Source organism: Zalophus californianus, chromosome 8, assembly GCF_009762305.2.
Source record: "Zalophus californianus isolate mZalCal1 chromosome 8, mZalCal1.pri.v2, whole genome shotgun sequence".
Classification (NCBI taxonomy): Eukaryota; Metazoa; Chordata; class Mammalia; order Carnivora; family Otariidae; genus Zalophus; species Zalophus californianus.
The window spans coordinates 44,901,246-44,928,360 of record NC_045602.1 but is presented as its reverse complement, the minus strand read 5'-3'; the positions used below and the strand labels follow the sequence as shown (position 1 = coordinate 44,928,360).

Sequence of the window (27,115 nt, the reverse complement as noted above, 5' to 3'; positions counted from 1 at the left end):
CCCTGACTCCCTCTCCTGTCCCCCCCCCTTTTTTTTTTAAGATTTTATTTATTTATTTGTGATAGAGAGCACATGAGAGGGAAGAAGGTCAGAGGGAGAAGCAGACTCCCTGCTGAGCGGGGAGCCCAACGCGGGACTCGATCCCGGGACTCCAGGATCATGACCTGAGCCGAAGGCAGTCGCTTAACCAACTGAGCCACCCAGGCGCCCAATTTCTGTCCTTGCCTTCCGTTCTAATTGTTTGTTCTTCAGGTAGACAATTGTTATTTAACTCACATGCTGCCTTTTGTGGCGTTTTCTCTGTCTGAACTTTCTTCCCCCTTTTTTATTAACCTAATATATTTGTACTCATTCTTACCCAGGTAGTTTATTTTCAAAACTTTCCTTAATTTTCCAAATAACTAAACCACTATTACTTCTGTTGCTATTATACTTTATGTATATTAATGTTAAACATATTACTATATCTCTAGTTTCTGTGTCTCCGTTTGTGAGCATCAGGAGATTAGAGACCAAGTCTCATTTATGTTCTCATCTGCACCAGCTAGCCCAGGTGAGCACATAGACCTGAAATAAAAGTTTGTTGAATGGATACATAAATGAATATACTCATTGTTTTGACCTTAGTGGCTATGATTTCTCCATTTATAATTTCTTCTCAGCTTTTTGGACTGTTGCCATATGCTATATTTTTTTACAACAGATATTCCTGTCTTCATGAACATTGTTATGTTCCAGTGGGCATTCATTATCTTGGTTGCGTTAACCCTTTTGAGGTATCTGTTTTCTAGTGTTATGAAAAGAATCTACGTAATTTAAATTGTTGCCAACAGATATACATCAGAATCCAGAGTTCACAAGAGAACATGACATTCTCATTAGGCACAAAGAATATTTTTCCAGCCATGCTGTGTTACTTGAAAAACTATTAACATATTGCACATTATTCCTGTGAGACACAAACTATTTCTTTCCCATTTTAATTCGCCTGCTTAAAGATAGACAGAAAAAGATAGATGAGTTTACACTCAAGGTATATGCATTTCCCTTGTGGCCAATGAACCAATTTCCTTTTCATATTTGCAGAATATTGATACAATTATTCTTTCATCAGACATAAAATTTGAGTGTATAACCAGTTTGTGGAAATCACCTAGTAATTTATTAGGTTGATAACAGCAATTAAGTCATAATTGCTTCTGAGAAATATAAATTGACTGTTTTAAATGGCTAATTTAACATTCCAAACCACAGACCTATAGTGTAACTAATTTCTGGGATAAGAAGTTTGTTTCTCCTATCATTAAACTTAAAAAATTCAACTTTTGATAATCCAATAACTAATTACTCAGTTCCTGAATTCTTGGGTTCATGTCATATCTTTATTTTTCCCTTGTTGCTAATCTTTTTTTTTTTATTTTTTTATTGTTATGTTAATCACCATATATTACATCATTAGTTTTTGGTGCAGTGTTCCATGATTCATTGTTTGTTCATAACACCCAGTGCTCCATGCAGAACGTGCCCTCCTCAATACCCATCACCAGGCTAACCCATCCCCCTACCCCCCTCCCCTCTAGAACCCTCAGTTTGTTTTTCAGAGTCCATCATCTCTCATGGTTCGTCTCCCCCTCTGACATACTCCCCTTTTCTTCCTCTCCTGTTATCTTCTTCTTTTTCTTTTTTCTTAAAATATGTTGCATTATTTGTTTCAGAAGTACAGATCTGTGATTCAACAGTCTTGCACAATTCACAGCGCTCACCGTAGCACATACCCTCCCCAATATCTATCACCCAGCCACCCCATCCCTCCCACCCCCAACCACTCCAGTAACACTCAGTTTCTTTCCTGAGATTAAGAATTCCTCATATCAGTGAGGTCATGTGATACATGTCTTTCTCTGATTGACTTATTTCACTCAGCATAACACCCTCCAGTTCCATCCACGTCGTTGCAAATGGCAAGATCTCATTCCTTTTGATGGCTGCATAATATTCCATTGTGTATATATACCACATCTTCTTTATCCATTCATCTGTCGATGGGCATCTTGGCTCTTTCCACAGTTTGGCTATGGTGGACATTGCTGCTATAAACATTGGGGTACACGTACCCCTTTGGGTCCCTACATTTGTATCTTTGTGGTAAATACCCAGTAGTGCAATTGCTGGATCGAATGGTAGCTCTAATTTCAACTGTTTGAGGAACCTCCATACTGTTTTCCAGAGGGGTTGCACCAGCTTGCATTCCCACCAACAGTGTAGGAGGGTTCCCCTTTCTCCACATCCCCGCCAACATCTGTCGTTCCCTGACTTGTTAATTTTAGCCATTCTGACGGGTGTGAGGTGGTATCTCATTGAGGTTTTGATTTGGATTTCCCTGATGCCAAGCGATGTTGAGCACTTTTTCATGTGTCTGTTGGCCATTTGGATGTCTTCCTTGGAGAAATGTCTGTTCATGTCTTCTGCCCATTTCTTGATTGGATTATTTGTTCTTTGGGTGTTGAGTTTGATAAGTTCTTTATAGATTTTGGATACTAGCCCTTTATCTGATATGTCATTTGCAAATATTTTCTCCCATTCTGTCGGTTGTCTTTTGGTTTTGTGGACTGTTTCTTTTGCTGTGCAGAAGCTTTTTATCTTGATGAAATCCCAACAGTTCATTTTTGCCCTGGCTTCCCGTGCCTTTGGCGATGTTTCTAGGAAGAAGTTGCTGCGGCTAAGGTCGAAAAGGTTGCTACCTGTGTTCTCCTTTAGGATTTGGATGGACTCCTGTCTCACGTTTAGGTCTTTCAACCATTTGGAGTCTATTTTTGTGTGTGGTGTAAGGAAATGGTCCAGTTTCATTCTTCTGCATGTGGCTGTCCAATTTTCCCAACACCATTTGTTGAAGAGACTGTCTTTTTGCCATTGGACATTCTTTCCTGCTTTGTCAAAAATAAGTTGACCATAGAGTTGAGGGTCCATTTCTGGGCTCTCGATTCTGTTCCATTGATCTATGTGTCTGTTTTTGTGCCAGTACCATACTGTCTTGATGATGACAGCTTTGTAATAGAGCTGGAAGTCCGGAATTGTGATGCCGCCAGGTTTGCTTTTCTTTTTCAGTATTCCTCTGGCTATTCTGGGTCTCTTCTGGTTCCATACAAATTTTAGGATTATTTGTTCCATTTCTTTGAAAAAAGTGGATGGTATTTTGATGGGGATTGCATTGAATGTGTAGATTGCTCTAGGTAGCATTGACATCTTCACAATGTTGATTCTCCCAATCCATGAGCATGGAACGTTTTTCCATTTCTTTGTGTCTTCTTCAATTTCTTTCCTGAGTATTTTATAGTTTTCTGAGTACAGATCCTTTGCCTCTTTGGTTAGATTTATTCCTAGGTATCTAATGGTTTTGGGTGCAATTGTAAATGGGATAGACTCCTTGATTTGTCTCTCTTCTGTCTTGTTGTTGGTGTATAGGAATGCCACTGATTTCTGTGCATTGATTTTATATCCTGCTACTTTACTGAATTCCTGTATGAGTTCTAGCAGTTTTGGGGTGGAGTCTTTTGGGTTTTCCACATACAGTATCATATCATCTGCAAAGAGTGAGAGTTTGACTTCCTCTTTGCCGATTTGGATGCCTTTGATTTCTTTTTGTTGTCTGATTGCTGTGGCTAGGACTTCTAATACTATGTTGAATAGCAGTGGTGAGAGTGGACATCCCTGCCGCGTTCCTGACCTTAGGGGAAAAGCTCTCAGCCTTTCCCCATTGAGAATGATATTCGCTGTAGGTTTTTCATAGATGGCTTTTATGATATTGAGGTATGTACCCTCTATCCCTATACTCTGAAGAGTTTTGATCAAGAAAGGATGTTGTACTTTGTCAAATGCTTTTTCTGCATCTATTGAGAGGATCATATGATTCTTGTTCCTTCTTTTGTTAATGTATTGTATCACGTTGATTGATTTGCGGATGTTGAACCAGCCTTGCAGCCCAGGGATAAATCCCACTTGGTCGTGGTGAATAATCCTTTTAATGTACTGTTGGATCCTATTGGCTAGTATTTTGGTGAGAATTTTTGCATCCATGTTCATCAAGGATATTGGTCTGTAATTCTCTTTTTTGATGGGGTCTTTGTCTGGTTTTGGGATCAAGGTAATGCTGGCCTCATAAAATGAGTTTGGAAGTTTCCCTTCCATTTCTATTTTTTGGAACAGTTTCAGGAGAATAGGTATTAATTCTTCTTGAAATGTCTGATAGAATTCCCCTGGGAAGCCATCTGGCCCTGGGCTTTTGTTTCTTGGGAGATTTTTGATGACTGTTTCAATTTCCTTAGTGGTTATAGGTCTGTTCAGGTTTTCTATTTCTTCCTGGTTCAATTTTGGTAGTTGATACATCTCTAGGAATGCACCCATTTCTTCCAGGTTATCTAATTTGCTGGCATAGAGTTGCTCATAATATGTTCTTATAATTGTTTGTATTTCTTTGGTGTTGCTTGTGATCTCTCCTCTTTCATTCATGATTTTGTTGATTTGGGTCATTTCTCTTTTCTTTTTGATCAGTCTGGCCAGGGGTTTATCAATCTTGTTAATTCTTTCAAAGAACCAGCTCCTAGTTTCGTTGATCTGTTCTACTGTTCTTTTGGTTTCTATTTCATTGATTTCTGCTCTGATCTTTATGATTTCTCTTCTCCTGCTGGGTTTAGGCTTTCTTTGCTGTTCTTTCTCCAGCTCCTTTAGGTGTAGGGTTAGGTTGTGTATTTGAGACCTTTCTTGTTTCTTGAGAAAGGCTTGTATTGCTATATACTTTCCTCTCAGGACTGCCTTTGTTGCTAATCTTTTTAATATTTAAAGATATAACAAGTGAGATAACTTTAGATAGAAATGTAATGTGTTGGTAGGCACATGGTTGTTTCAACTATTTAAGAATGCAAAAGCCATTCTTAGCTTGTAAAGCATACAAAAATAGATAGCAGGTCTAATTTGGCACAGAAGCCATTGTTAACTGACTCCAGTTTAATCAAACCTTCATGTGAGACTTTCAATTGTATAATTTTTATTTGTGACATTGCTGCTTGCAATAACACTCCCCTCTTCACATACACATTCTATACTTAGGTGCACACTTTATGAACACTTACTGGTGTAGCTTATGATGTATGGAAATTCAAAACCATTCCTTTTTAGATGAATCAGGATCAAGGATTTTACAATGGTGGTTCACCAACCAGAGGATTTGGCTGCCTCAGCGAGTTTGCCTCACCCAGACAGCAGAACTGACATTTGTCATCACAATAGGTGATGCACCCCATTCCAGTAATTCTGAATCTCAAGCTCACTGAGCCACATCAAATACCAGTGTAGACCAACATGTGCATATGTGACTGAAGGGCCACCCACATGGATTCATCTGCACATAGGTTCACTGTAGTGCCCTGCAATGCTCTAGATGCTTTTTGTTGAGGTAGGAAAAAGAGCATTTTTGTTAATGAACCCTAAATCTGCTAATCAAGTATTTGTCAACTACTTATGTGTGAAGCACTCAATGGAATGCAAAAGATACCAAATTGTAAGGAAAGCATCCTAATCGGTGTGTGTTCTCTCTCTCTCTCTCTCACACGCATACACTCACCCCACTAACAGTACACGATAATGTCAGACAAGAGTCATAGAGGTAAGCTGGATGATAAGTGACAAGGAGTTCAATAATGGGACTTAAGGGAGAGAGCCTAGTAGACAGATTTAAAGATAGTCTTCCCTGAGTAGGGTCAATAAGAGCTTCACAGAAGCATCAGGGAGGAAGGTATCGAAAGATTTAACAGAGAATAATTAATGCTGTGGTAACACATGAAGTATATGGGGTGGAGTGTGACAGTCGGAGACCACTTTGGCTGGAACCAGAGGTTCGTGAGTGGAGTCATGGGAGGTGAAGTTAGAGAAGCAGAGACTGGTGTTAGATTGCAGAGAATCTTGAAGCCTGGGGACCTGGAACAGAAAGTGATGGTTATGAGCTTGTATTTCTTTAGTCTGTACTTGCTGAAAATGACATCCCAGTTCTGAGGGTTGGGTGAAAAATGCAACCCATTGCTTAGTTATGCTCGGAATTTTGACATATTTTAAAAAGAGAGGACAGAAATAGGATTGGAAAGCTACCAGGTAAGATTGCAGCATCTATAAATTGTCAAGTGGTTGGTGATTATAGGTAGTTGGGGAGCCATGGCAGGTTTTGGGCCAGCTGGATAATAGGGATTCAACAGAATTTTGAAAATGGTTTGTTGGGGAAAAATAAGTTGTACAAGAAAAGAGATCAATGGAGAGTCTTGATGGTAGAATAAATGGGAGGTGATGGTGGCCTAATAAAGGGTGGAGGATGGAGTGACAATGGAAGTATAAACTATTACATTTAAAAAGCTATTTCACATGACTTAGTTGTTATTTATTACTTCTATGTGTCATATATTATTCTAAGCTTTTTATACATATTATCTTATTTAATTAGCAACCCTATAGTATAGATACTGATACTGCTGGTATCCCTATTTTTCAAATGAAGAAACACTCATCATTTAAGCAACCTGCTCAGCTAGAAGTTACAGCCAGAAGGAGTTGGAGTCAGGATTCTAATCCACACCATCTAACTCTGTTCCATTTTACACCTGGTCATAGATTGTCCTGATGCTTGGTGTTTCAACACTAGTGCCTGGGAGAATGAGGCTGCAAGCGCATGGGCTTTGGAGTCAGAGACTTAGGTTGTTTATTGTGTGGTCTTGAGCAAGTCACTTACCCTGTGTGAGCAGCATTCCCTTCATTTTTTTTTTAAAGATTTTATTTATTTATTTTGACAGAGAGCACAAGTAGGCAGAGAGGCAGGCGGAGGGAGAGGGAGAAGCAGGCTCCCCACTGAGCAGGGAGCCCGACACAGGGCTCAATCCCAGGACCCTGGGATCATGACCTGAGCTGAAGGCAGCCGCTTAACCAGCTGAGCCAACCAGGCACCCCTCCCTTCATTTTTGTAAAGTGAGGATTCCTCATTGGTCTAGTTTCCCATTAGTGCACTGGAGATTAGAGTGAGGTAATGGGTTTCTGTTTCCTTCTTGCTTCTGCTTTTCCTCCATGGAAATGAGGGTGCTAGGCTTTGGAGGATGAGGAGGAGTTTGTTCTTACACATGTTATGCTCGAAGTGATGGACATCCAGATGGCAATATTCAGTGTGCAACTGTAGTACTAGGTAAGGGCCTGGGCCTTGAGAGGGTCAGAACTTAAGTTCTCATTCATGAGCAGGGGATGGCTAAAAGCATGGCAGGAGTTGAGCTGTCTGAGGACATGGAGTGGGACCTTGAGATTTGCCAGCTACTTGGGTAGATCAAGGACACAAAGAACTGGGGAAGAAATGAGAGAAAGAGCCCTCAGAGGGGTATAAGGAGAACCACAGTAAAGCAGGAGATTGTTAAGCATAGATGAGCCAACTAAGGAGTGGATGGTTAATTGATGAGAACTGAATTAAAAAGGTGGTTGGCAATGTAGAGAATTCAAGGGGGAGAAAAGAGATTTCAGCAAGACTAAATGTTTTCTTTCTTTGACCCTCTAAAGATTTGATTTGATTAAATGCCTTTTAGATAACTTGCTTTCTAATCAGTCATTAATGTAAAGCTTAGGATGATTACCTTTGCCCTGCTTTAGTGTGATTGTTAGCTATTATTCTTGTCAGAACTTGTGTTCAGAAAGTGTACACAGCATCTCAGCAACATCCACAGATGATGGGAGTAGGGAAAATGGAACCAGCCTCCACTGGTGTATAACATCTAGTAGGAACATCCCAGAGCTGGACTTGCTTGCTCGCTGTTTTTTATGCATTAACTTTGGTAAATAATTCTGTCTTCCTAAATAGTTTCTCCTCTCAAATGGAATTCATATAGGCTTTGATTTCTCTTAAAAAAAAAAAAAAAAACAAAACCCTTAAATATGTAAGAATAAGAAGTGCTGCATAATTATCAAGTCATTATCATTGTCATTTATTTACAATTAAACTGAGCTGTTTAATTGCAAATAATATCTTAAGTAGATAAATGGCATAATTAGTTTATTTTTAAGTATATGCCTGAGAAGAAAGAGAAGAAATCAATAAGGTACTATGCAATTTTAAAATTAAAGCAAATCCAAATGGAGGTAAGAGGTTTTTTTGTAGCTTAATAAAAAATAGATGATTAAAACTCCATATCCTTAATATTTTGCATTCCAAATGTTACCTCAATTAGGCCAAGAGAAACTTTTCATGTAAAGATAGAAAGATTCTCACTGGGAGAGCTTGGCACAGAATGAAAAAGATGAAAATGTTTCTGTGTTAATTATTGATACACTACAGGGAGAATGAGTTTTCAAAACCGAACAAATAACATGCTTTTGATTTAGAAACCCTGGTTAATTTATTAAACTGGTCTTGATTTATGCTTTTATCTTAGACTTGAGTCTTTAAAGGAAGTATTTAAAGCACTCGGAGTCAGAATTATTATCATGCCTCATTGTCTGTAGATGGCTTTCATTCTCAATTTTCCGTGCTACAAAATTCCATTATTTCCCCTCCGTCTGTAGGCATTTTAATGGGCAACTGGGAAAGACTGCTTCAGGGGTTACTAGTCAGATATTTTTAACTGGATAACAGACATTGTTTAAATAACACTGGAGTAAATAGTTAATGGGTGTTGCCAGGATTTGCTCACTTGTTTTGTTTCGCATTGTATCAAAATCATACAGGAATAAAATTAAATGTGTTAAGACACTTTGGTCCCACTAGGGCTCTTTGTGACCTTCTATGATCTAGACCATTTCTAAAAGGCGTAGGTAGCATGAAGCTCTAAACCAAACTAAAACTTGGATTTCCCTCGTCCTGCTGCCACCAGCCAACATGGCCGTGTCCTCCTTCAAGTAGCAGGAAAACATAGGGACTCTCAAATTTTAAACTAGGGAGAAAGAAGGAAGGAAGGAAGGAAGGAAGGAAGGAAGGAAGGAAGGAAGAAGGAAGGGCTATGGTGGAAGTGAAACATGACCTACCCAGCTACACACCACCACTGAGACCAAGCAAACAACTGAAATATGCCGAGGTAAATAGGAGAGTGAGGTGAGGATGAAAGTATGGGGAGAGGAAGTGAAGTCATCTATACATTGTTCTCTTTTCCTGGTAGAAGCTCAGAATAATTAAAGGAGAAATAGTATCCCACTAAAAGACGCATTGTCCTTTGGTTTTCTGATTGTCACTGCTTTAATGATTCCATATCAGAATGACTTTTTCGTTTAGAAGAATGCACCTGGCTGATGTTACCTTCCTCCTTGAGAATTTTTTTAAGACCTTCTGGAGAGGAAGGTGAATGACTGCAGAAGACCCTGTTGACCCCCCCCTTTTTTTTTCTATTTATTTGATTCAAAATAGTTATGTTGGACAACAGCTGGTGAGGGTCCAGTATTCATGAGGTAGAACAGTACAAGTTATTATTTTTCTTAGTTGCTGCTTCAAACCATGAAGGTAGTAAAAATCCCAGGACACATTTATCTTGCACGGTTGTCACAAACAACAAAGAAAACCATAGGACTTTCTTTTTTTTTTTTTTTAAGATTTTTTATTTATTTATTTGAGAGAGAGAGAGAATGAGAGATAGAGAGCATGAGAGGGAAGAGGGTCAGAGGGAGAAGCAGACTCCCTGCTGAGCAGGGAGCCCGATGCGGAACTCGATCCCGGGACTCCAGGACCATGACCTGAGCCGAAGGCAGTTGCTTAACCAACTGAGCCACCCAGGTGCCCCATAGGACTTTCTCATACCACTAGCATTTGCTTTTTGCCTTTTCCATGTTTATAAGATTAGATTTGGGACAACAAATTATTAAATCAGTACATAGTTTATACTAAAAAATTATTTTCTTTGTTGTCTTTTTTTGGCATCTTGAAAATTATGCATACATTTGAGATGATTAATTCTCTAAAGGGTTTCACATCAAAAGACAGAAAACTAAAGATCATAAATAAAATTTTGTCCGACTTTTTAATGAGCAGTTTCTTGGTTACTAAAGAAAAAAACTTTACCTTTCTCATCTGTGCATTTAGAATCTTAGGAACTTAATATGTGGGTATAAAACCACTCCATTAGTGTTAGGTGTATTCTAGAGCCTTTCTACTGGCATAACTGTAGTTAAACATTTGACTTTAATGCTCCAAATTATACCTGGTATGCCATTCTTGCTCAGCTACTGCTTTGAGAGCAATTAGATACAAATTCAGTTCTAAGATAGTCAATTCCTGGCCAAAGAAAAACTAAGATATATTTGTGTTTTCCCTCTTGGTAGAAAAAGTGTTTTAGAATACCCACAGACCATTTTAAAACAAATGAGAAATTAAGAGTAGGATAAAGTAACATTTTAGAGCTTTTATCCCTGGTAATTGTTCACTGTTTTCCATACCTCCTTTAAAGCATATAAAACAATCACATACTACTGCCATTCAGTATCTGAGGTGGAGAAGTGGCTGGTCCATTAATTTTCTCATGGTAATGGGCATCACACATACCAATAGATACATGAGGGAAACAAGGTAGTGTTGTGGCAAGATCCTGGACCCCGGAGCTGTAGGGCATGGGTCGCACTTCCAGCGTTGTACTTTGCTCTGGAATGTGTACCCAGACAATTACTCATCTATCTGAGCACATTTCTTGCTTTGTCTAATTGCCATCTAGGTGTTGTTTTTTTTCCTGTGTTTTGTTTTGCAGTTCTTGTTATTGTAAATTTGGTCTTCCAATTGGATATTCCTTATATATATGAAGGCAATTAATTTTGCATGTTGATACAAGTGACTTCATGAAAACAGTTTTCTAGTAATTTTTTTGGTAGATCGTCATTTTTACAAATTAATAGGTGTAACATCTCCAAAAATGATTGTATCATTGTCTTTCTAGTTTTCATACCATTTAGTTCTTTCTCTTTTCTAGTTGTGTTTTCTAGTACCTTCAGAATAATATTAAATAATTTGAGGTACACCTGAGTGGCTCACTTGGTTAAACATCGGACTCTTAGTTTCGGCTCAAATCATGATCTCAGGGTCGTGCGATCAAGCCCCACATTGAGTTCTGAGCTCAGTGGGGAGTCTGCTTAAGATTCTCCTTTCCCTCTGCCCCTCCCACTACTCCTGCTCTCTCTCTCTCTCTCAAATGAATAAATAAATCTTTAAAAAATAAATATTTTTATGAATTTGAGAATTTTTTTGTTTTGTTTCAACATTAGATTGCTTCTATTTACATCAAGTCTGATGTGGCTTTTGGATTAAGATATTTGTAAATAAATACAGCACACACAGACATACATAGACACATAAGCACAATTTATCACCAGTGACTTCTTAGCTTCTAAACTCAGTGGACATTTTCAGTCTTGATCTTATTTACTCTCTTTGTAGAGTTCCCTACTGTTCTCCCTTATCGACTATGGTCGTGTAATCTCCGGGATCTGGTTAAATCTCTGACCATTCTTTACTGTATCATTTGTGAGCTTCTGGATGTTGTGTCTTGGACTCAGTCTTCATTCTGTTACTTTCCCTTGGGATTTCATATCCATTTTCATGGCTTCTACTCCTGCCTTTATTCTGATGATCCTGCATCTTTATAGATGGCCCATTTTCATACACTTATAATTAACTTCCACCAGACTTTTCCACTTAAATGCATCATAGCCACCTTAAACCTATTCAGAGTCAGCAAATGTTTTCTTAAAGTGACAATTTTAAATATTCCAAGCTTTGTGGGCCATACAATCTCGGTCCAAACTTTTCAACTCTGCCATTGTAGCATGAAAATGGCCAGTATGTAAATGAATGGGCCTGAACTGTGTTCTACTAAAACTGTATTTACAAAATAGGAGGCTGACCCCCAGGATAGAGCTTGCTGACTCCTGCGTTGTACATGTTGCCCATGCTATAAATTTAGGTTTTATCTTTGATGACAACTCCTTTATTCTCATAGGATGTATATCTCCAAATTTTGCAGATTGACATTCTAAATATGTCCCACAGTATGTACTCTTTATCTACACAACCATGATCTTGTACTGTCCCCATTTTTCTTCTGGGTTCTGAAGGCGTGGCAATTGGTCTTCAGTCTTCTACTTTTAGTCCTGCCAAAGCTGACTTCCCTAACTGCCAGAGGAAACTTTCTAAAACCAAACAGGATTATACTACTCCTGTGTTTCCAACTCTTGATGACTCTTCATTGTCTGAAGCAACGTTCACAAAATGAAAGCTTGTTAACATGGCATAGAAGTCTCTCAGGATGTGGTTGGGCTCTCTTCACCAACTCTGTCTCCTGTTCCTATTTGGGTCCATTCATGTCCTTGGAGAAGCAAATGCCAAGGTAGGTGGGATTAGATATGTGAGGAGGAATTCCTGTGAAGGGTAAAGTGGGAGAGGACCAGCAGAATCAGCTGAGAGAGATTTTTGACTGCAGTGCTGGTCAAACACCTGTGCAAGGAGAGCAAGAAAGGAAAGGAGTTTGTGGGAAGAGGCTCAGCACAGTTCTGAGAAAGCCTCAGGCCTGAGGGAAATCCAGAGCAGGAGCAGAGGCAGCCTGTTGGGCCAGCCCCCATTGCACCAGAGTGGCCTGATTGTGCTCAGTAATTGACAAGGGCTGTCTGCGGTCAAGTGTGGCTTCTAATGAAACTGGGGTGGATCTCTAGGTGCAGCAGATGGAGGCAGTCCCTCAACTGTGCTCACAGAGAAGTTTCTCTTAAAGGAGAATTGATAGGGGTACCTCCATGGCACCAAGCCTCTGACTTCACACTTCAGCTTCAATAAGCCTCTTGTAATATTTTTCATATACCATGCTATCCTTCACCTCCATGCATTGGTACCCAATTCCTCTTCTGTCTGCATGAACTCTTCCTGCCCCTGACTTTGCTTGGTCAACTACTTGTCATTCCTCAGGTCTCAGCTGAGGAATAACCTCCAGAAACATTTCTTACCTCCCACCTCCCAAATTGCCATCACTCAATCATTCCTTAACATCATTGGTATGCTTTCCAAATCAGGATTGGTTGTACATGTTTTTGGTTTTATTTTTGATTAGACCACAAACCTCTTGAAATAAAAAAGGACTATTTGGTCTGTGCCCTTAGACACCCACAGTAACTGGCACCCATTTTTGAATGGATGACTCTACACATTTATTTATTGGAAGGGCAAGGTGACCTACAGATGACACAAAAGAAAACAGTATGAGAGATGATACTTAGGCCATTATATTTAGTTTAGGAGAGTTCTACAGCTTAACTATGAGATATATTTTTCTAATTGTGATTAATTAGGTTCATTTCAACTGAATGTGGGCTATCTGATACAGCAACACTGCTTAAAGTCAAAAGACCGATGTTCAATCCTGGTGTCCTTTCCTAGCTGAATGACCATGTCTCAACATCCCACCATCATTTTTCTCTTCAATAAGATGGAGAAAGTAGTATTAAGGGCACCAAATTGTAGACCTATCAAACCATCTATAATGTATTCAACCTCTTGCTTTGCAGAGGTCTCTTTTCTGCCTCCTACTATATCAGCCTGCATCAAGCATGACTCAATTTCCCATGATTGTACTGAAATTTCTATCACAGAACTCCTTGTAGAGAGAATGGATGGTAGCTGTGATTTAAGAGCAGGGCTCTTCTGCTGTGAATTGTGTAAGACTAATGAATCACAGACCTGTACCTCTGAAACAAATGATACATTATATGTTAAAAAAAAAAGATAGTAGGAAGGGAAAAATGAAGGGGGGAATGGGGGGGAGAGACTACGGACTCTGAGAAACAAACTGAGGGTTCTAGAGGGGAGGGGGTGGGGGGATGGGTTAGCCCGGTGATGGGTATTAAGGAGGGCACGTGCTGCATGGAGCATTGGGTGTTATACAAGGAATCATGGAACACTACCTCAAAAACTAATGATGTAATGTATGGTGACTAACATAATAAAATAAAAAAAAAATAAAAGCAGCGCTCTTCTAACAATTATACGTGCAGTGAGGAGGTAAATGTATTCTAGGAAGCAGTTTTGAACTATATAGACTCCTGAATTATTTCAAGTTAAAATTTTTATAGAGTTCAAATGGGGGATCAATTATGTAGGACTAGAAGAGACCATTAATCACTGACTTGATGGAAGAATAGAATCCTAACCTCCTATGCTTGGGGATGAATTGTTTTGGCTGCTTTCTTTAAGGCCATGCTTTCCAACTGCCACTCCTTAAAATGTAAGAACGCAACATCATTTTGTAAAATTAAGGATGTTAATAAAGAATACAATAAGTAAAAATTGTAAAACATGCAACGTTATGCAAGTCAAATAAGCAGAATGAAAATAGGTGAGATAAAAAGAAATTAAAGTCTCATTTAAAAAAGAAACAGATAAAGAAATGTAGGCCTGCAATTTTAAAACAAACTAAAATGACAATATAAGATGGAACTGAAAGATCAAAAGCATAAAAAGACTAAATGAGCTTTAAGAATACAAATGAGACTTACATACTTAACATGTAAAATCTCAGGGGATTAAAATACGTTAAATAGTAGGAAACAGCATAAAATCCTCTCGCAGGGGCACACCTTAGTCTAAAGGGGGAGACAGGAAGCCTTGGCCTTGCCCTTTCTCTGGTGCTGGCCTGTTACCCACTTAAAAATACTCCTCTGTGACCAGGGAGGAGAGTTTTGATCCGGGATGCTGCTTCGCCCCTTCTCGCCAGTAGAGGGCAGCCGCACAGAGAGGTGAGGACAGGCTGCGCTGATGCAGGAAAGAGGCTGTTTGCTGGTCTGAAATGACCCTGAAGTGTGCTAGGAAAGACACCTGCCTAGATATTTCTTAAGTCACTCCCAAATCATGCAGAAGCAAATATTCCTCCCTCTCTCTGCTTTGACGTTCATTCTCTGTTATTTCTTGATCAGGATTCAGTTCCAGGAGTTTGTTTTTTCTTTTAACTTTAAATAGAGTCTGCCTTCTAGCCCTTGAGCCCCTGGCTTCATTTGGCTGTGTGTGTGTGTGTGTGTGTGTGTGTGTGTGTGTGTTCTTATTTTTTAAAGCTTGTTTGAGATCTGGCCAGTTTTCTGAACACACACCTACACCAACACACAAAAAACCCATACCCCCTCCTGTATACCACACATTCATCCCTCTCCACCCATTATACACAACCTAAACACACATGGGCAATGCATACCCTCCCCCCCCACACACATACATGCACACACACACAGACATGTGTGCACTGACCTTTACCTTTATGCCTTTTCTCTCCCCGAAAGCCTTTTACATCCATCATTCTGTGTTTCCCATCTCCACCACAGATAGAGATGAGAAGACTGTAAATTTATTGTGTCTTTCCCAGGGAGATTTTTTAAGTTTTTCCCTTCCAATCTATAAATAATGAATAATTCCATTAGAAATGTGATGAACAGTGTAACTTTTATGCAGAGTTTTTCACGCTCGGTGTTTCAGTGCATTTACTTTCATGACAGCCTAGGGCCATGGCAGGCGGGAAGATCACTCAGCTGACACTGCCACAGTTCCTAAAGTGCGTTCCTGGGTTCTCCTAGGTAATGCATGCATTTTAAAGGGAACCCTCTCTTTGCTCAATAGGTTTGAGGACTGTTGCTGTAAACTGACTCCTTTAAGGCAGAACTCCCCTAAAGCATTGCATGTGATAATTTGCTCTGGGCCATGCAGTATTTCCAAAACATATTGGCCAGGGAAACTTATTTTTTCGTCAAAACATTACATCTCTATGCTCAGTGTTCCATGGAAAATAATTTAGGAAGTAATGTTCTAATGACAGTGGTACATTTTCCTCTGTTCTGCAAAGAAACTGTTTTACAGTGCCTTTATTGAAGAGTTCAAATTTACCTCAGTATATTTCCATCAAATTGGCACTTCTTTATATTTTTGTACAATGTATAATAAGAAAATCTATCCTAGAGCCAATATATGATTCTGAAGAGCCTCCTGAAACCTCAAAGCAGAACGAATGATTCTCATTATGTTTTATGTGAATCTGAGTTTCTGTAGAAGAGTTCTTTGAAAATCCATAATCTTTATAAAGGAAAATAGTTGAATTCTATTTTGATCAGGTGTTTCTTTAATTAGAGTGACAGTCCTTAATGCTTGTTCCATGATAAGATAATCATAGATGCATCAACCAACAGCAGTGGAAAGAGAGTGAGAAAGAGCATTCAAAGGGCTCCCCAGCTCTGGTACAGACAGCCAGTGTGGCAGGGACGTCAATGTTCCCCTTCTCAGCCTGCCTTTGTGAATGTTCCCTGTAATGATACATGCTGCAAAGCCATCCCCTGCACTGAGGCCTCTTCATGATGTTTTGACACCGTTTGGAGGGTTACTAGTGCACAAGGCACAGGGTCTGAGTCATACTGGTCTGAGTGAAGTAACAAATCATCTTCTTTCTAAGACCTAAGCAAAAATGTGAAGCTGGTCTTTATGCCAAAACCTGCCACAGAAAAGCTTTATCTTCTGTTTGCATGACCTTATGCATTTGCCCTCTAAACTGACCAATGAGTAATTTCCTAGGAAATCCAAGATTCCAGTGGACCTCAGACCTGGTCTGTGTTCAGTGGATGCTCTTCTTTTCTTTTCTTTTTTTCTTTTCCTTCTTTCCTTCCTTCCATCTCTTTCTCTGTCTCTCTCTCTCTTTCTTTCTCTCTTCCTTTCTTTCTCTCTCTTTCTTTCTTTCCTTTCTTTTCTCCCCACCTGCACTCATTCCTCGACACCTCATAGCCCTTGTGTTGACAGGATCTCTGCCATGGAGATATGTGCATTATAACAGGAGACTCTGAGTCAGAGCCACTGATGCTTGGAGCACAACTTTCAGCAACTGCCTTAGGGTACATTGGAAGGCTAGGGCAAACTTTGCCAGGGCATATAGTCAGACCTGTTTTGTAATAACTAAGCAGTTATTTTATATTCCATTAGAAAAAAAACACACGAGTACCTTTCATAGTCTCCACTGGTTTTTAGTACTAAGCATTCTAGTAGGTAATGTCAGTTTTTAAAATCTGATGAACATTTAAGGAATTAGGAAATCAAAGGAAGTTGCCATGAAATGGCAATCCTACCCCAGGATTGTAGTGTTGGAAGACCATTTACTCCATTACCGCCACTCTGGTTCTCAGACCTCTGAGTGTGTACCTTCTATGAAGAGGAGCATACCATTTCCTGCAGCAGGTCTTTCCACTCTAGTTAGCATTGTTGGAATGATCTTCCTTGTTTTGAGCAGAAAATGGGGCCCGGGTGGAAACCAACCATTGATTAAAGTCAGTTTTGTCTCTTTCATGTAGTTATCACACAATTTGTGTCTCTCCACTCCCTTGACATGCTGGGAATAATATTCTCCAGGTTCTGCTCCTATCCTATCTGGCTATTTATTTGATCTCATTTTTTTTGATTCTCATCCTTCTGCACACCCTAGGAATTGGTATTAATTGGGTCTTATATGGTCTTCTTGTTCTATTGACATTATTAGTATACCAGTCACTGTCTTGTGTCCAGATAACCCTGATGATCCACAGGTCCTCATAGAGGCTGATTTATCTCTTGAAATCTGGATGCCTATTTCTGTATCTGGACATCCCCCACCTCTGGACAGCCTCACCTACATGTTTCCAGGCTCCTCAGAATTAGCAGGGGAAAAGTGAAGCTTAAGTTCTCTGCAACACCTTCCTTTAAGGAAACATTTCTATTTTTTCCCTTATCTAGGCTCCTTCAGAACATGCCAGTATCTTTATCATGATACTGTCAATTAATTGTAACAAATCTCTCACTCACATATAATGAATCCTTTTCTAGAACACTAGTTTTTTTTATACAAAATATATTACTTTCTAGTGGGAAGTAACCTGTAAAGTATATTTCTGTTGGATGCTATTTGCTAAGGTTTCAGAAGGCATCCTGCCATGGGACTCTCCACTTCTCATGAAATAGATATAATGTGTACACTAGTCACTGATGGATCTTTAAGTCATTGATTACATATCATGTTCTTGCTCTGGGGCTCTAAAATCTTCTCATAATCCTTCAAAGTGCTCCCCTGAAATGTGCTTTCCTTGAAGGCTATGAATGTAAAAAGAAAAAAAAAAAAAATAAAAACAACAAAGCCAGTGTCATAATCTCGTTAGAAAACCCTTTGGTTGATGCAGCCTTTTCCGAGAACACATTCTTGAAACAAGATGTGCTGTTTTTTCCCTGACGATTAGATTCAGGGGAAAGTATCTTACGGACAATTGCTACTTGGTCAAGGCCACTTTGGTATTGGTCTACGCAACCAGCTGCCTCTCCATGGAGAGTCTTGCCCTGGCTGCAAACATTTCTGGTTCAGAAAACAGGGCGCAAAGGCAGTCGTGTCTTCTCCCCTAATTCTTTCATGGTGCTGCTTTCAGAATAAGATAATCCTGGACCCCATGACGTTCAGCGAGGCCAGGTTCCGGCCGTCGCTCGAGGAGAGACTGGAGAGCATCATCAGCGGCGCGGCACTCATGGCCGACTCGTCCTGCACGCGCGACGACCGGCGCGAGAGGATCGTGGCCGAGTGCAACGCCGTCCGGCAGGCGCTCCAGGACCTGCTCAGCGAGTACATGAACAACGTAAGTCCTGGGCTCGCGGGGCTCACGTCCGGTGGGTTTGGGCGCCGACTCGTGGCTTTCAGGGAAGCGTGCGTAGCACGAGAAGAGGACAGGTGTTCCCGGGAGAGACTCGGCGCGGGGCGGGAGGGACACGGAAGAACCGCTTTGGCAGAGAGGTGTCTTGACCTTGCATCAGAAGGCATTGTTAGCCTGGAAGAGAGTGGCGGAAGGGCCTGGTTAGGAAAACTTGGGCCGTTTACTTGAATGATTCCGTGGTCATTTTGATGGCTGGCCTTAGATTGAGGTAAGATTGTAGTCGGTGAAAGTTGGATGGTGGATGGAAATGAGGGTGTAATGAAGTCCTCTTACACAAGAGCACTTTCCGAGCTAAGGATGGCTATAGATGCTGATCTTCATCCTTAAGAGGCATTAATAAGCATAACAGGTTTTCAAATGTTTGTGCAGGCTCGGTTAAGGTGGAACTGTTCCAATGGCAGTAAAACTTGGAGAAAGTATTGATTCATTGTGCAGTTGGAAGTTCTTATGAGAATTAATCTCCAGGTTTTCAGTGGTATCTAGTGATATGCAGCACAGACAATAGCCGTCCTTTCCCACAGTTATGAAGTGTGACAATTGTTACATACCTGAAAACTATGCAAAGAAGATGAAATCCGTATTCTTTGTTTTGAAGGGCACTGAATTATGTTTGTATTGATTTGCTAAATTCATTCAGCTGAAGTGATGTTGGTGGTGCCCAGTGCTTGCGACCTTGAATGATCTGGAGTTTCTCCTGTCCTGGACTCCTGGGTTTGAGAGAATTCAGCATAAAGTGGTAAAATGTAGGTAAAGTGAGGTCTTGACATCACGTGTTGAAGTGGTGTTCTATGTAGTGGTCAAGTAGGGAGCAGGGCACTGAGAAAATCTCACGGCTTTTGAAGCCCATGCTGGGTCCTTTTAGAATACCATGAGGCAACCCTGAGACAACACAGTCAACCCATATCCTCCCTCCAGCCTAATTCTTCTTACCCCCACCGACCGCACCCAACCTAAATGACACGCAGCCCACGGGTCAAGCCCCAGGAGTCAGCATTGACAGGAACAGTGCTGCTCCTGCCAGACTCTTCAGACAATGTTGATCTAGAAAACAAAAAGATGTAGAGTGCCTTACAAACTGAAAACCAAAAATCTGTCTCCTTTATATCAACCTTCAGATTCTTTGATTTGAGAAGATTTGCCCACTTTCAACACACAAAGAATAAGGTGTGGATGTCTAACATGGTATCCAGCTGCTTATGGGGATTTCTCCATAGGACACTGGACGGCTCATACTTTCTGTGATTTTGGTCTGTGGGTGCTATGCTGGGTAACGCTAGAAATGATGACTGCCATTGTCTCCCATGCCGAGTGAATCTTTTGAATAGCAGATTTAACAAAAAAAATTAATGATTATAAAATCTGGGATTCTGTGTGTTTGCTGTTTTTAACAGAATAGCAACAGGCTACTTACTTGTATGTGGAATATGGTTTTATAGTAAGGCATGCTGGTATTTCTAGCAATGAATTATTGCCAAAGAAGGAAGTTGAAACAGCAGAGATCACAGTGATGGTTCAGATGTCAATGTAAATATTTCAGAAAAAAAAGTATGTTCCTGTGAATAGTAATCACAGAACGTGATTAAACAAGAGTTGAAAGAGATATGACATGTAATTTTCAGTTTGGTGTCTAGAATCCTGTCAAGCAGAAGTTTTTTTTTTTTCTTTCAGTGTAAACTTATATAGATCAGTAGAGCTGATGAAGTTTTGTATTTTATTGACTCCATGTGCTTATTTTTCTGTTCACAACCCTGTGATACAGGAATGTTTTGTATTTTGTATTACAAAAACTTGGTTTCTACTTTGATATGGTTACAGATAATACATAGGTGGGCTTAGTGCTTAAATTTCAGTGTGCAAATGCTATTCACTTTGAACCATCAGGATCAAAGGCTTGAAATAAAACACTTCCTACTGACTTTTATGTAAACTGTACAACTTCACACTTCTTTGGTGATTTCAAGGTAGAATTGGATGCAGCTGTATCAGCTCTGTCCAGCGCCCTCATTTCTACTGTCAAAATGTCAATTTGTTTATTTTGATATAACATATATTAATATAAAACCCACAGACACATCTCTGCCTTGACTGAAAAGTCTTTTGTGTTTAACAGCAACCAATAAATTAGCCTGTTGTGCCTAGGATGTTCATTATAAGACACTTCTTTTTAAAGTTTGTAAGCTCTGAGAGTAAATGTATTATCAAATTATCACTCTGCAGATATTCCTCTTAGTAAGCTAAGCAATATTAGGATAAAGAATTTATTAGATTGAGAAGAAAAGATTTAAAAATGGGCATAACCGACACTTCTGGATTCTGAAAATTTCCTGATCTTTCCCTGATGAAGCTTCGACTTACAAAGCTCAGCAGAGCTGTTCTAAAATCATATAAAGGCTAAACAGTATCCACTGCAGGGAGGTGGAGATTGGGAAGAAGAGCTGTATGCTAAGGATTAGGAAAAAGTGTCTGCATGGGCCATGAGCCATGGGTTGGCCATATGAGTTACACTGAGCTCAGTAGGATATCTGTGGTGTGTTAGATGTTTCACAGAAGTATATACAAATTGATGTGTGTGTAACAAAAATTGGGTACCCCAATGAAACTGGTATGAGAGAAAAATGCTGGCTGAACAGAGGCATGTGGCAAAAATTATGATCACAGTGTGGCAGTGGTAGAAAAGGAAAACCCTGGAGAGCCTTGTTTTTTCAAGTTGATGATGTAAGCCCAAGTGAGAAGATTCTTTAAAAAAACTCCCCCTTTAAATAGACCATCCCTGTTGTACATATGTGAAGACTAATAATGGGTAGAGAGAGACTCTTTTTCTAAAGGATGTGTGGCTTTTGGATGAGTGCCATCAGGGTGGTGGTTGGAGTATTATGCTGAGAACTATAAATAGTCCCAAATTATAATGAAGACAAACGTTTCTCTGTTAACTTACAATTTTAGACAGTTTTTTTTTCCTGTGGCAGTAAAACTTTTTTCATCAAAAACAAAACAAAACAAAACCCTAAAAGTGACCCCATGAGAGGCAACAATTAAACATGGTATTTTATTGGTAAGGATTTTGTGATAGATTTGAATTTAGAAATCATAATCATTCCACAAATATATATTGTGTGCCTGGTTACTCTGTGCCAGGCACTGTTATAGGATTCTGGGATATAGAAGGGAACAAAATAGATAAAATTCTCTGTTCTTGTGGAGGTTACACTCTAGTCGGGGGAGACAATAATTTGAGCAAGGATTATCTCAGATGATGACAAGTGATAGAAATCCTGGGAGACAGGGAGCATGGGGTACAGCTGTAAATAAGGATGGCCTGGAAAGGGTTCATTGAGAAAATACTTTTTGGTGAAAGACCTTTTGGAGAGGAGGGAGCAAAGAGTGCTTGAGGTGGAAGGACCATGGGGGTTAAGTACCTTGCTGTGAGCGGGTGCCCGGGACCCAAGGGACCTTCATGGGGAGGCAGTCAAGGCTGTTGGGAGTGAATGGGGGCCACAGGAGATGGGGTCTGCAAGGGTACTAGGTGGCAGGCTACCCAGGGCCTTGTGCAGTTTTGTATGGAATTTGCCTTTGATTTTAATGGCATGGGGAGTCGTTGGAGAGTGTTGGGAAGAAAGTGCCATGGCTGAGGTCCTCAGATAGGCCATAGGAACACAAGGGGGTAAAAAAGTAGGGAGACAAGAGAGGGGGTGCTGAAATAATTCGTGAGAGGATGGTGGCTTGGCTCAAGTAGTAGCAGTAGAAGTGAAGGGCTCAAATTCTAACTGTATTTCAAACAAAGGTTGCTGATAAAGTGGCTGGTGGGAAGAATGTGTCTGTCTCATGAACACAAAATGGACAGCAATCCGTGTGAATGGCAGTTAAGGTTGTAACAGCCCCCTCTATGGTCTTCAGTTGGTATCTTCAACTGGCTTTGCTTGCATGGAAAATTCTGATGTACTCAGATGTAACGATTAGTAAAGAGCTCACTTTTCAATGCCTGGATACTCTGCTAGACAGATTGCATGTGAAAAGGGAGCTAAGTAGAAAAATTTTGTTTTGAAGTTGTATCACCCAAAATACCCAACTATGGTTCACATGCTTATAAATATAAAAGGCTAGAAAAATAGAATACTCCAAGTACTAACCCTAAGTGTAGAACAATAAAGAGATGTGTTAAGCCATTCCTTCTTTTTTTTTTTTTAAAGATTTATTTATTTGAGAGAGCGAGAATGAGAGAGAGAGAGAGTACATGAGAGGGGAGAGGGTCAGAGGGAGAAGCAGGCTCCTCGCCAAGCAGGGAGCCCGATGCGGGACTCCATCCCGGGACTTCAGGATCATGACCTGAGCCGAAGGCAGTCGCTTAACCAACTGAGCCACCCAGGCGCCCAAGCCATTCCTTCTTTGTGCACAGTTCCCTGTTAGACCTTGATGGGAATATGTGATAATTAGATGTGCCTGGACCTTGTGTGTTGTGCTGTGCAGGCTGATTCAATTTTACATAAACCGATAGTCTGTGTTGCTCTAAATTGTTGGTTTTTTTTTTAAGAGTAATGCAGAACTACCATTTTTTTAAACGATCATACAAAGTTTAAACGCACAATGGTGGCAGAGAATCAGGTGGCATAAAGTAATGACTTGTGAAAATGTGGCAGGTTATTTTTTTAATTGTATTTTTATAAGTAAAGTGATCTATTTTTACAAAAGATTTGAATCCAGTTTTTTTCAAACCTCCTGAAGCACCTAAGTGGATTCCTGGGGACATTTTGTAAACCACTAATGTGCTGGACATGTTAAAAACACATGAGGACAAATTAACGTAGGAGAATATATATATATTACAAGTGCCTGAAGGATCATTGTCCTAACCTTTGCCACAGAGTGGAATTTATTATAAAGAGGGGTCCTGATGGATCCAGTTTATGAATGACAAGGTCTGAAATGAGGTCTAAAAAGGTCATGTTCAGCCCAATTGTAGGTCCCATACTGTACCAAGCCTCCAGAACACGACACTGTATTAGTAACACATGAAGTGATATCCAGAGCCACTATGAAAATAGTGGGCTTGCACACTGTTTTGTTGTTTTATTTTTTAATGGTACAGGAGAAATATATGTTTATCGTAGATAAATAAGAAAAAATTATTCATAATATCACCCCTAATCATTGTTAGCTATTTTGTATATGTCTTTCTAATGTTTTTAAACTTCCATAGTGATACATTTGTACACAGAAACACACAGGCATGTTATACGTTGGGTTTTAAAAAGTAGACTCATTGTATATGGCATTTCATAATCTCTTTTCTTAATGTATTGTGATTATGTTACCATGTCAATAAACATTCTCTAACTTTAGGTTTACTGTCTGCTTAGCATTTTATTATATAAACATGTAATAATTCACTGAGAAGCAATTCATTTTGAGAGTAATTTTTTTTTTTCTTTTACAGAAGGGTGTTAAGAAAGATAAGGAGGGCAGCCTTTTCATGCTGGCAGCGTAGAGCGTTGTTTTAGACCCAAAGAATGAGTGAGGAAGTAGTGAGCAAGTGGGGAGGCACAGCTTTACAGTTTATCTGCTTTAAAGAGGTCCCTGAGAATTTTGTGCCATGAGACTTTTACATGTGAAGACATTTTAAATGCCTCTGAGGTTCTATTTTAAATTATCACAGGTGTATTCTTTCTGTATTTTATTGATTTTTTTAAATCAATTTGATTTTCATTTATCAGAGTTTCCCTAAGTTGGCTGTATGTAGTACTGCAGAGCGGGGTCTAGAACAACCAGTAGAGGGGTTCAATAGTTGGATTTGATCCAGGGTCCCAAAGAAGGCCCTGAAAGCTTCTAAAGGGAGTACCATCAAAAAGATAACTTTGTGATAAAAATTGTGATGCTGCCAAATTTCTCCCAGATGGAAAGATATAAGACTGAGTAGCTGTTGCCACTTAATAAGGCTAATTGTTAATTAAACATAAAAATTTCCAGTAGCATCTAGGCTTTCTCATTTCTCTCTTCTCAGTTACTTTGTAGAAGAGAGGGTGAAATTCACTAAAGTCAGTTTGGCTGATTCCAAGTGTCTCTACCAGAGTGTTTGGCTTAAAATAGAATACAAAGTAATGCTTGAAAATACTTGGTGGCCCTTTTTGACCCGGTGTTTCCCATACCTCCCCATAAAAGGCCTCCATTTTAAGAGGAAATTTAGAGCTGTCTTAGTGGAAGTGGTAGCTCCATTCTAGAGAAGGAATTCTAATATCCCGATTTGATGCCTTTGGTGAGAAGGTTTTCCTTATCTTTTCCTTATTTGCATGTTTTCTTCTCTTTATACTCTGTGCCTTCAAATGTGTTCAGTGTTCTCATCTCTGTGAATGTTGAACTTCAAATTCATCTGTGTAATTATGCTTCTTCTATAAAACTTTTGCTCCATGAAGAGATAATTCTTAAATTCCTCTTTAGTTGTACTCCCTGCTCAGACATTGAAAAAGCACAATTAAGTTACCAAACGCTTTTTTTGAGGTCTAAAACTGTCCTTTGAATCTACTCTTCCTAAGAAACATGGTTGGGAAGAAGAGAAGTCTTTTGGATGGTGCATTAGACTTGATCTTGGAATTACCTAGCAACCCCATTTGCCTGCAGTGCCAGGCAGTTTCAACGTGACTCCCAGTGGAACCCTGGCTCTTGTAAGGAGTAACACAATTTTTTTTTCTTTTTTCTTTTTTTACCATATTCCTTTTCTAATGGTATTCACCCGAGTTTGCTGCAGTGGAATCTCCAAAGCCAAGGGAGTGTTAAGGAGGGGTGTGCTGGGCCGCATTGGCCCAGGCACCAGTGGTGGGAGAATGTCCAGCCATGTTGGTGGGACATAATTCCCCAGGGGAAATTGTGCCATGGTCCGATGTCCCACAGAGCATGAGAGTACTCTGAGTGGCTCCAGGAGGAGATCGAGACTGGCAGATGGTTGGTTAGCACAGAGCACAGGCATGGGTAGCACCTGGTCCTTATGGGAATGTGGCAGGTCTCCTTGGTCTTAAAGGATTCAGAGTATGGGACAGTTATCCTGGTAGGGGAGTAAGGCCCTTCGAAAAGTACATCATGTTGTATGCATGTTTGCTGTTATTATCAGCTCATGACATACAATTAAATGACTTACAGGATCCCAGGACAGATGGGTCTGACAAGATGTGTTTCCTTTGCATCATCAGGTCGGTTCTTAATGCAATCCTGCACGCCATTTCGTGGCCAGGAGAGGTCCTTCCTACATCAACCTCTCCCCTGTTCCCCACTATGGATAGTTTGGCAGAGTTTAGAAGCCTCTGCTTTGTAACCATCTATACACCCAGGTTCCAATCCCAGTTTTATCCCTTATATATGACATGAACTTAGGCAAGTTAGATAGACTCTGAGCCTCAACTTTGTTGGCTGTCAAGTGGGTGATAGAATATACCTATGGGAATATTCAGAGGTAAGGCAGTGGCAGCGAGAACTTTCAGTGTCAAAGGAAAGTCATGTTTGCTTCCTTTTTCTCCCCAGTGTTCTTATTTCCCTGTTTTGTTAACCTCAAACAAAAACCCTATTCTGTACAATTCATTGAGGGCTTTTTGGAGATAACGAGAGTATTAGATAAAGGAAAGCATCACTGGGTGTGTCTGGACGGGGGGGGGGGGGGGCTGAGTGGCCAGAGATGTGTCTGGCTTTGTGTCCCTGTTTAGGGGATTACTGTGGATGACACTGTTGCCAAGGCTTGGAAACAAATGACAATCCTTATAAAATGAGCTGATTATTAGAGACCTTGGAGAAAAATGACTAAGACTGGCAGTCCTAGGAAACCAGAGGGTAAACAATAGGAGGACCAGGCCTCTGAGCTGGAAGAGTTTGAGTGCAGTGCAGCTTGTCTGAGTTAATGGTTGAGTTGCCTGCCTTTTCCTAGTCCTGTAGGCTTCTAAGAGAGAAAGACCAAGGTTCTCCATTGAACATGGGAATATCTCTAGTTCCTGTGGATCAGGGAGATGGACTAAAATTCCAAGAGTATAAACATGGGAAAAATTAGTGGTACATTGTACAAATATGGCCCTCTTCCTTAGCTCTAAAATATGATTCTGTGATTCTTGGGTCTTAGAGTTAGAATTTGGACTAGTGGTTAGAGGTAAGAAACTTTTGTTAGTGTTTTCGTGGAACCTTGATTTGCTTAAAAGAGTTCAAAGTAGTCACCCAGGGCATAAATTTTAGGAGCTTGACTGATACCCTGGCAGGCTGAGGGATCTGCTTAGGGCATTTACTTCTACTGGGAGTCCCTAAAAGTTGGCTGCAATCCACCAATAAACTTATTACCTAGTGTTGAGATATCCCCAATCAGCAAAGGTGAAGCCCACTGCCTGGCAATCTCTTGAGTAGGAAGATTTTGGGAAAACAGTTTGCCTTGTCATCAAAA

General features: G+C 40.1%; 1 protein-coding gene across 9 annotated transcripts in view; it reads left to right on the top strand.

Annotated features, from left to right (window-relative positions):
- CTNNA2 (catenin alpha 2) overlaps positions 1 to 27,115 on the top strand; it is a 1,086,060-nt gene that overhangs the window by 367,425 nt on the left and 691,520 nt on the right. For all 9 annotated transcript variants that reach the window (XM_027622203.2, XM_027622199.2, XM_027622200.2 and 6 more), the window contains one exon: positions 18,436 to 18,639. In XM_027622203.2, coding sequence (XP_027478004.1) covers positions 18,436 to 18,639 — 204 coding nt within the window. The remainder of the gene's footprint in view (positions 1 to 18,435; positions 18,640 to 27,115) is intronic.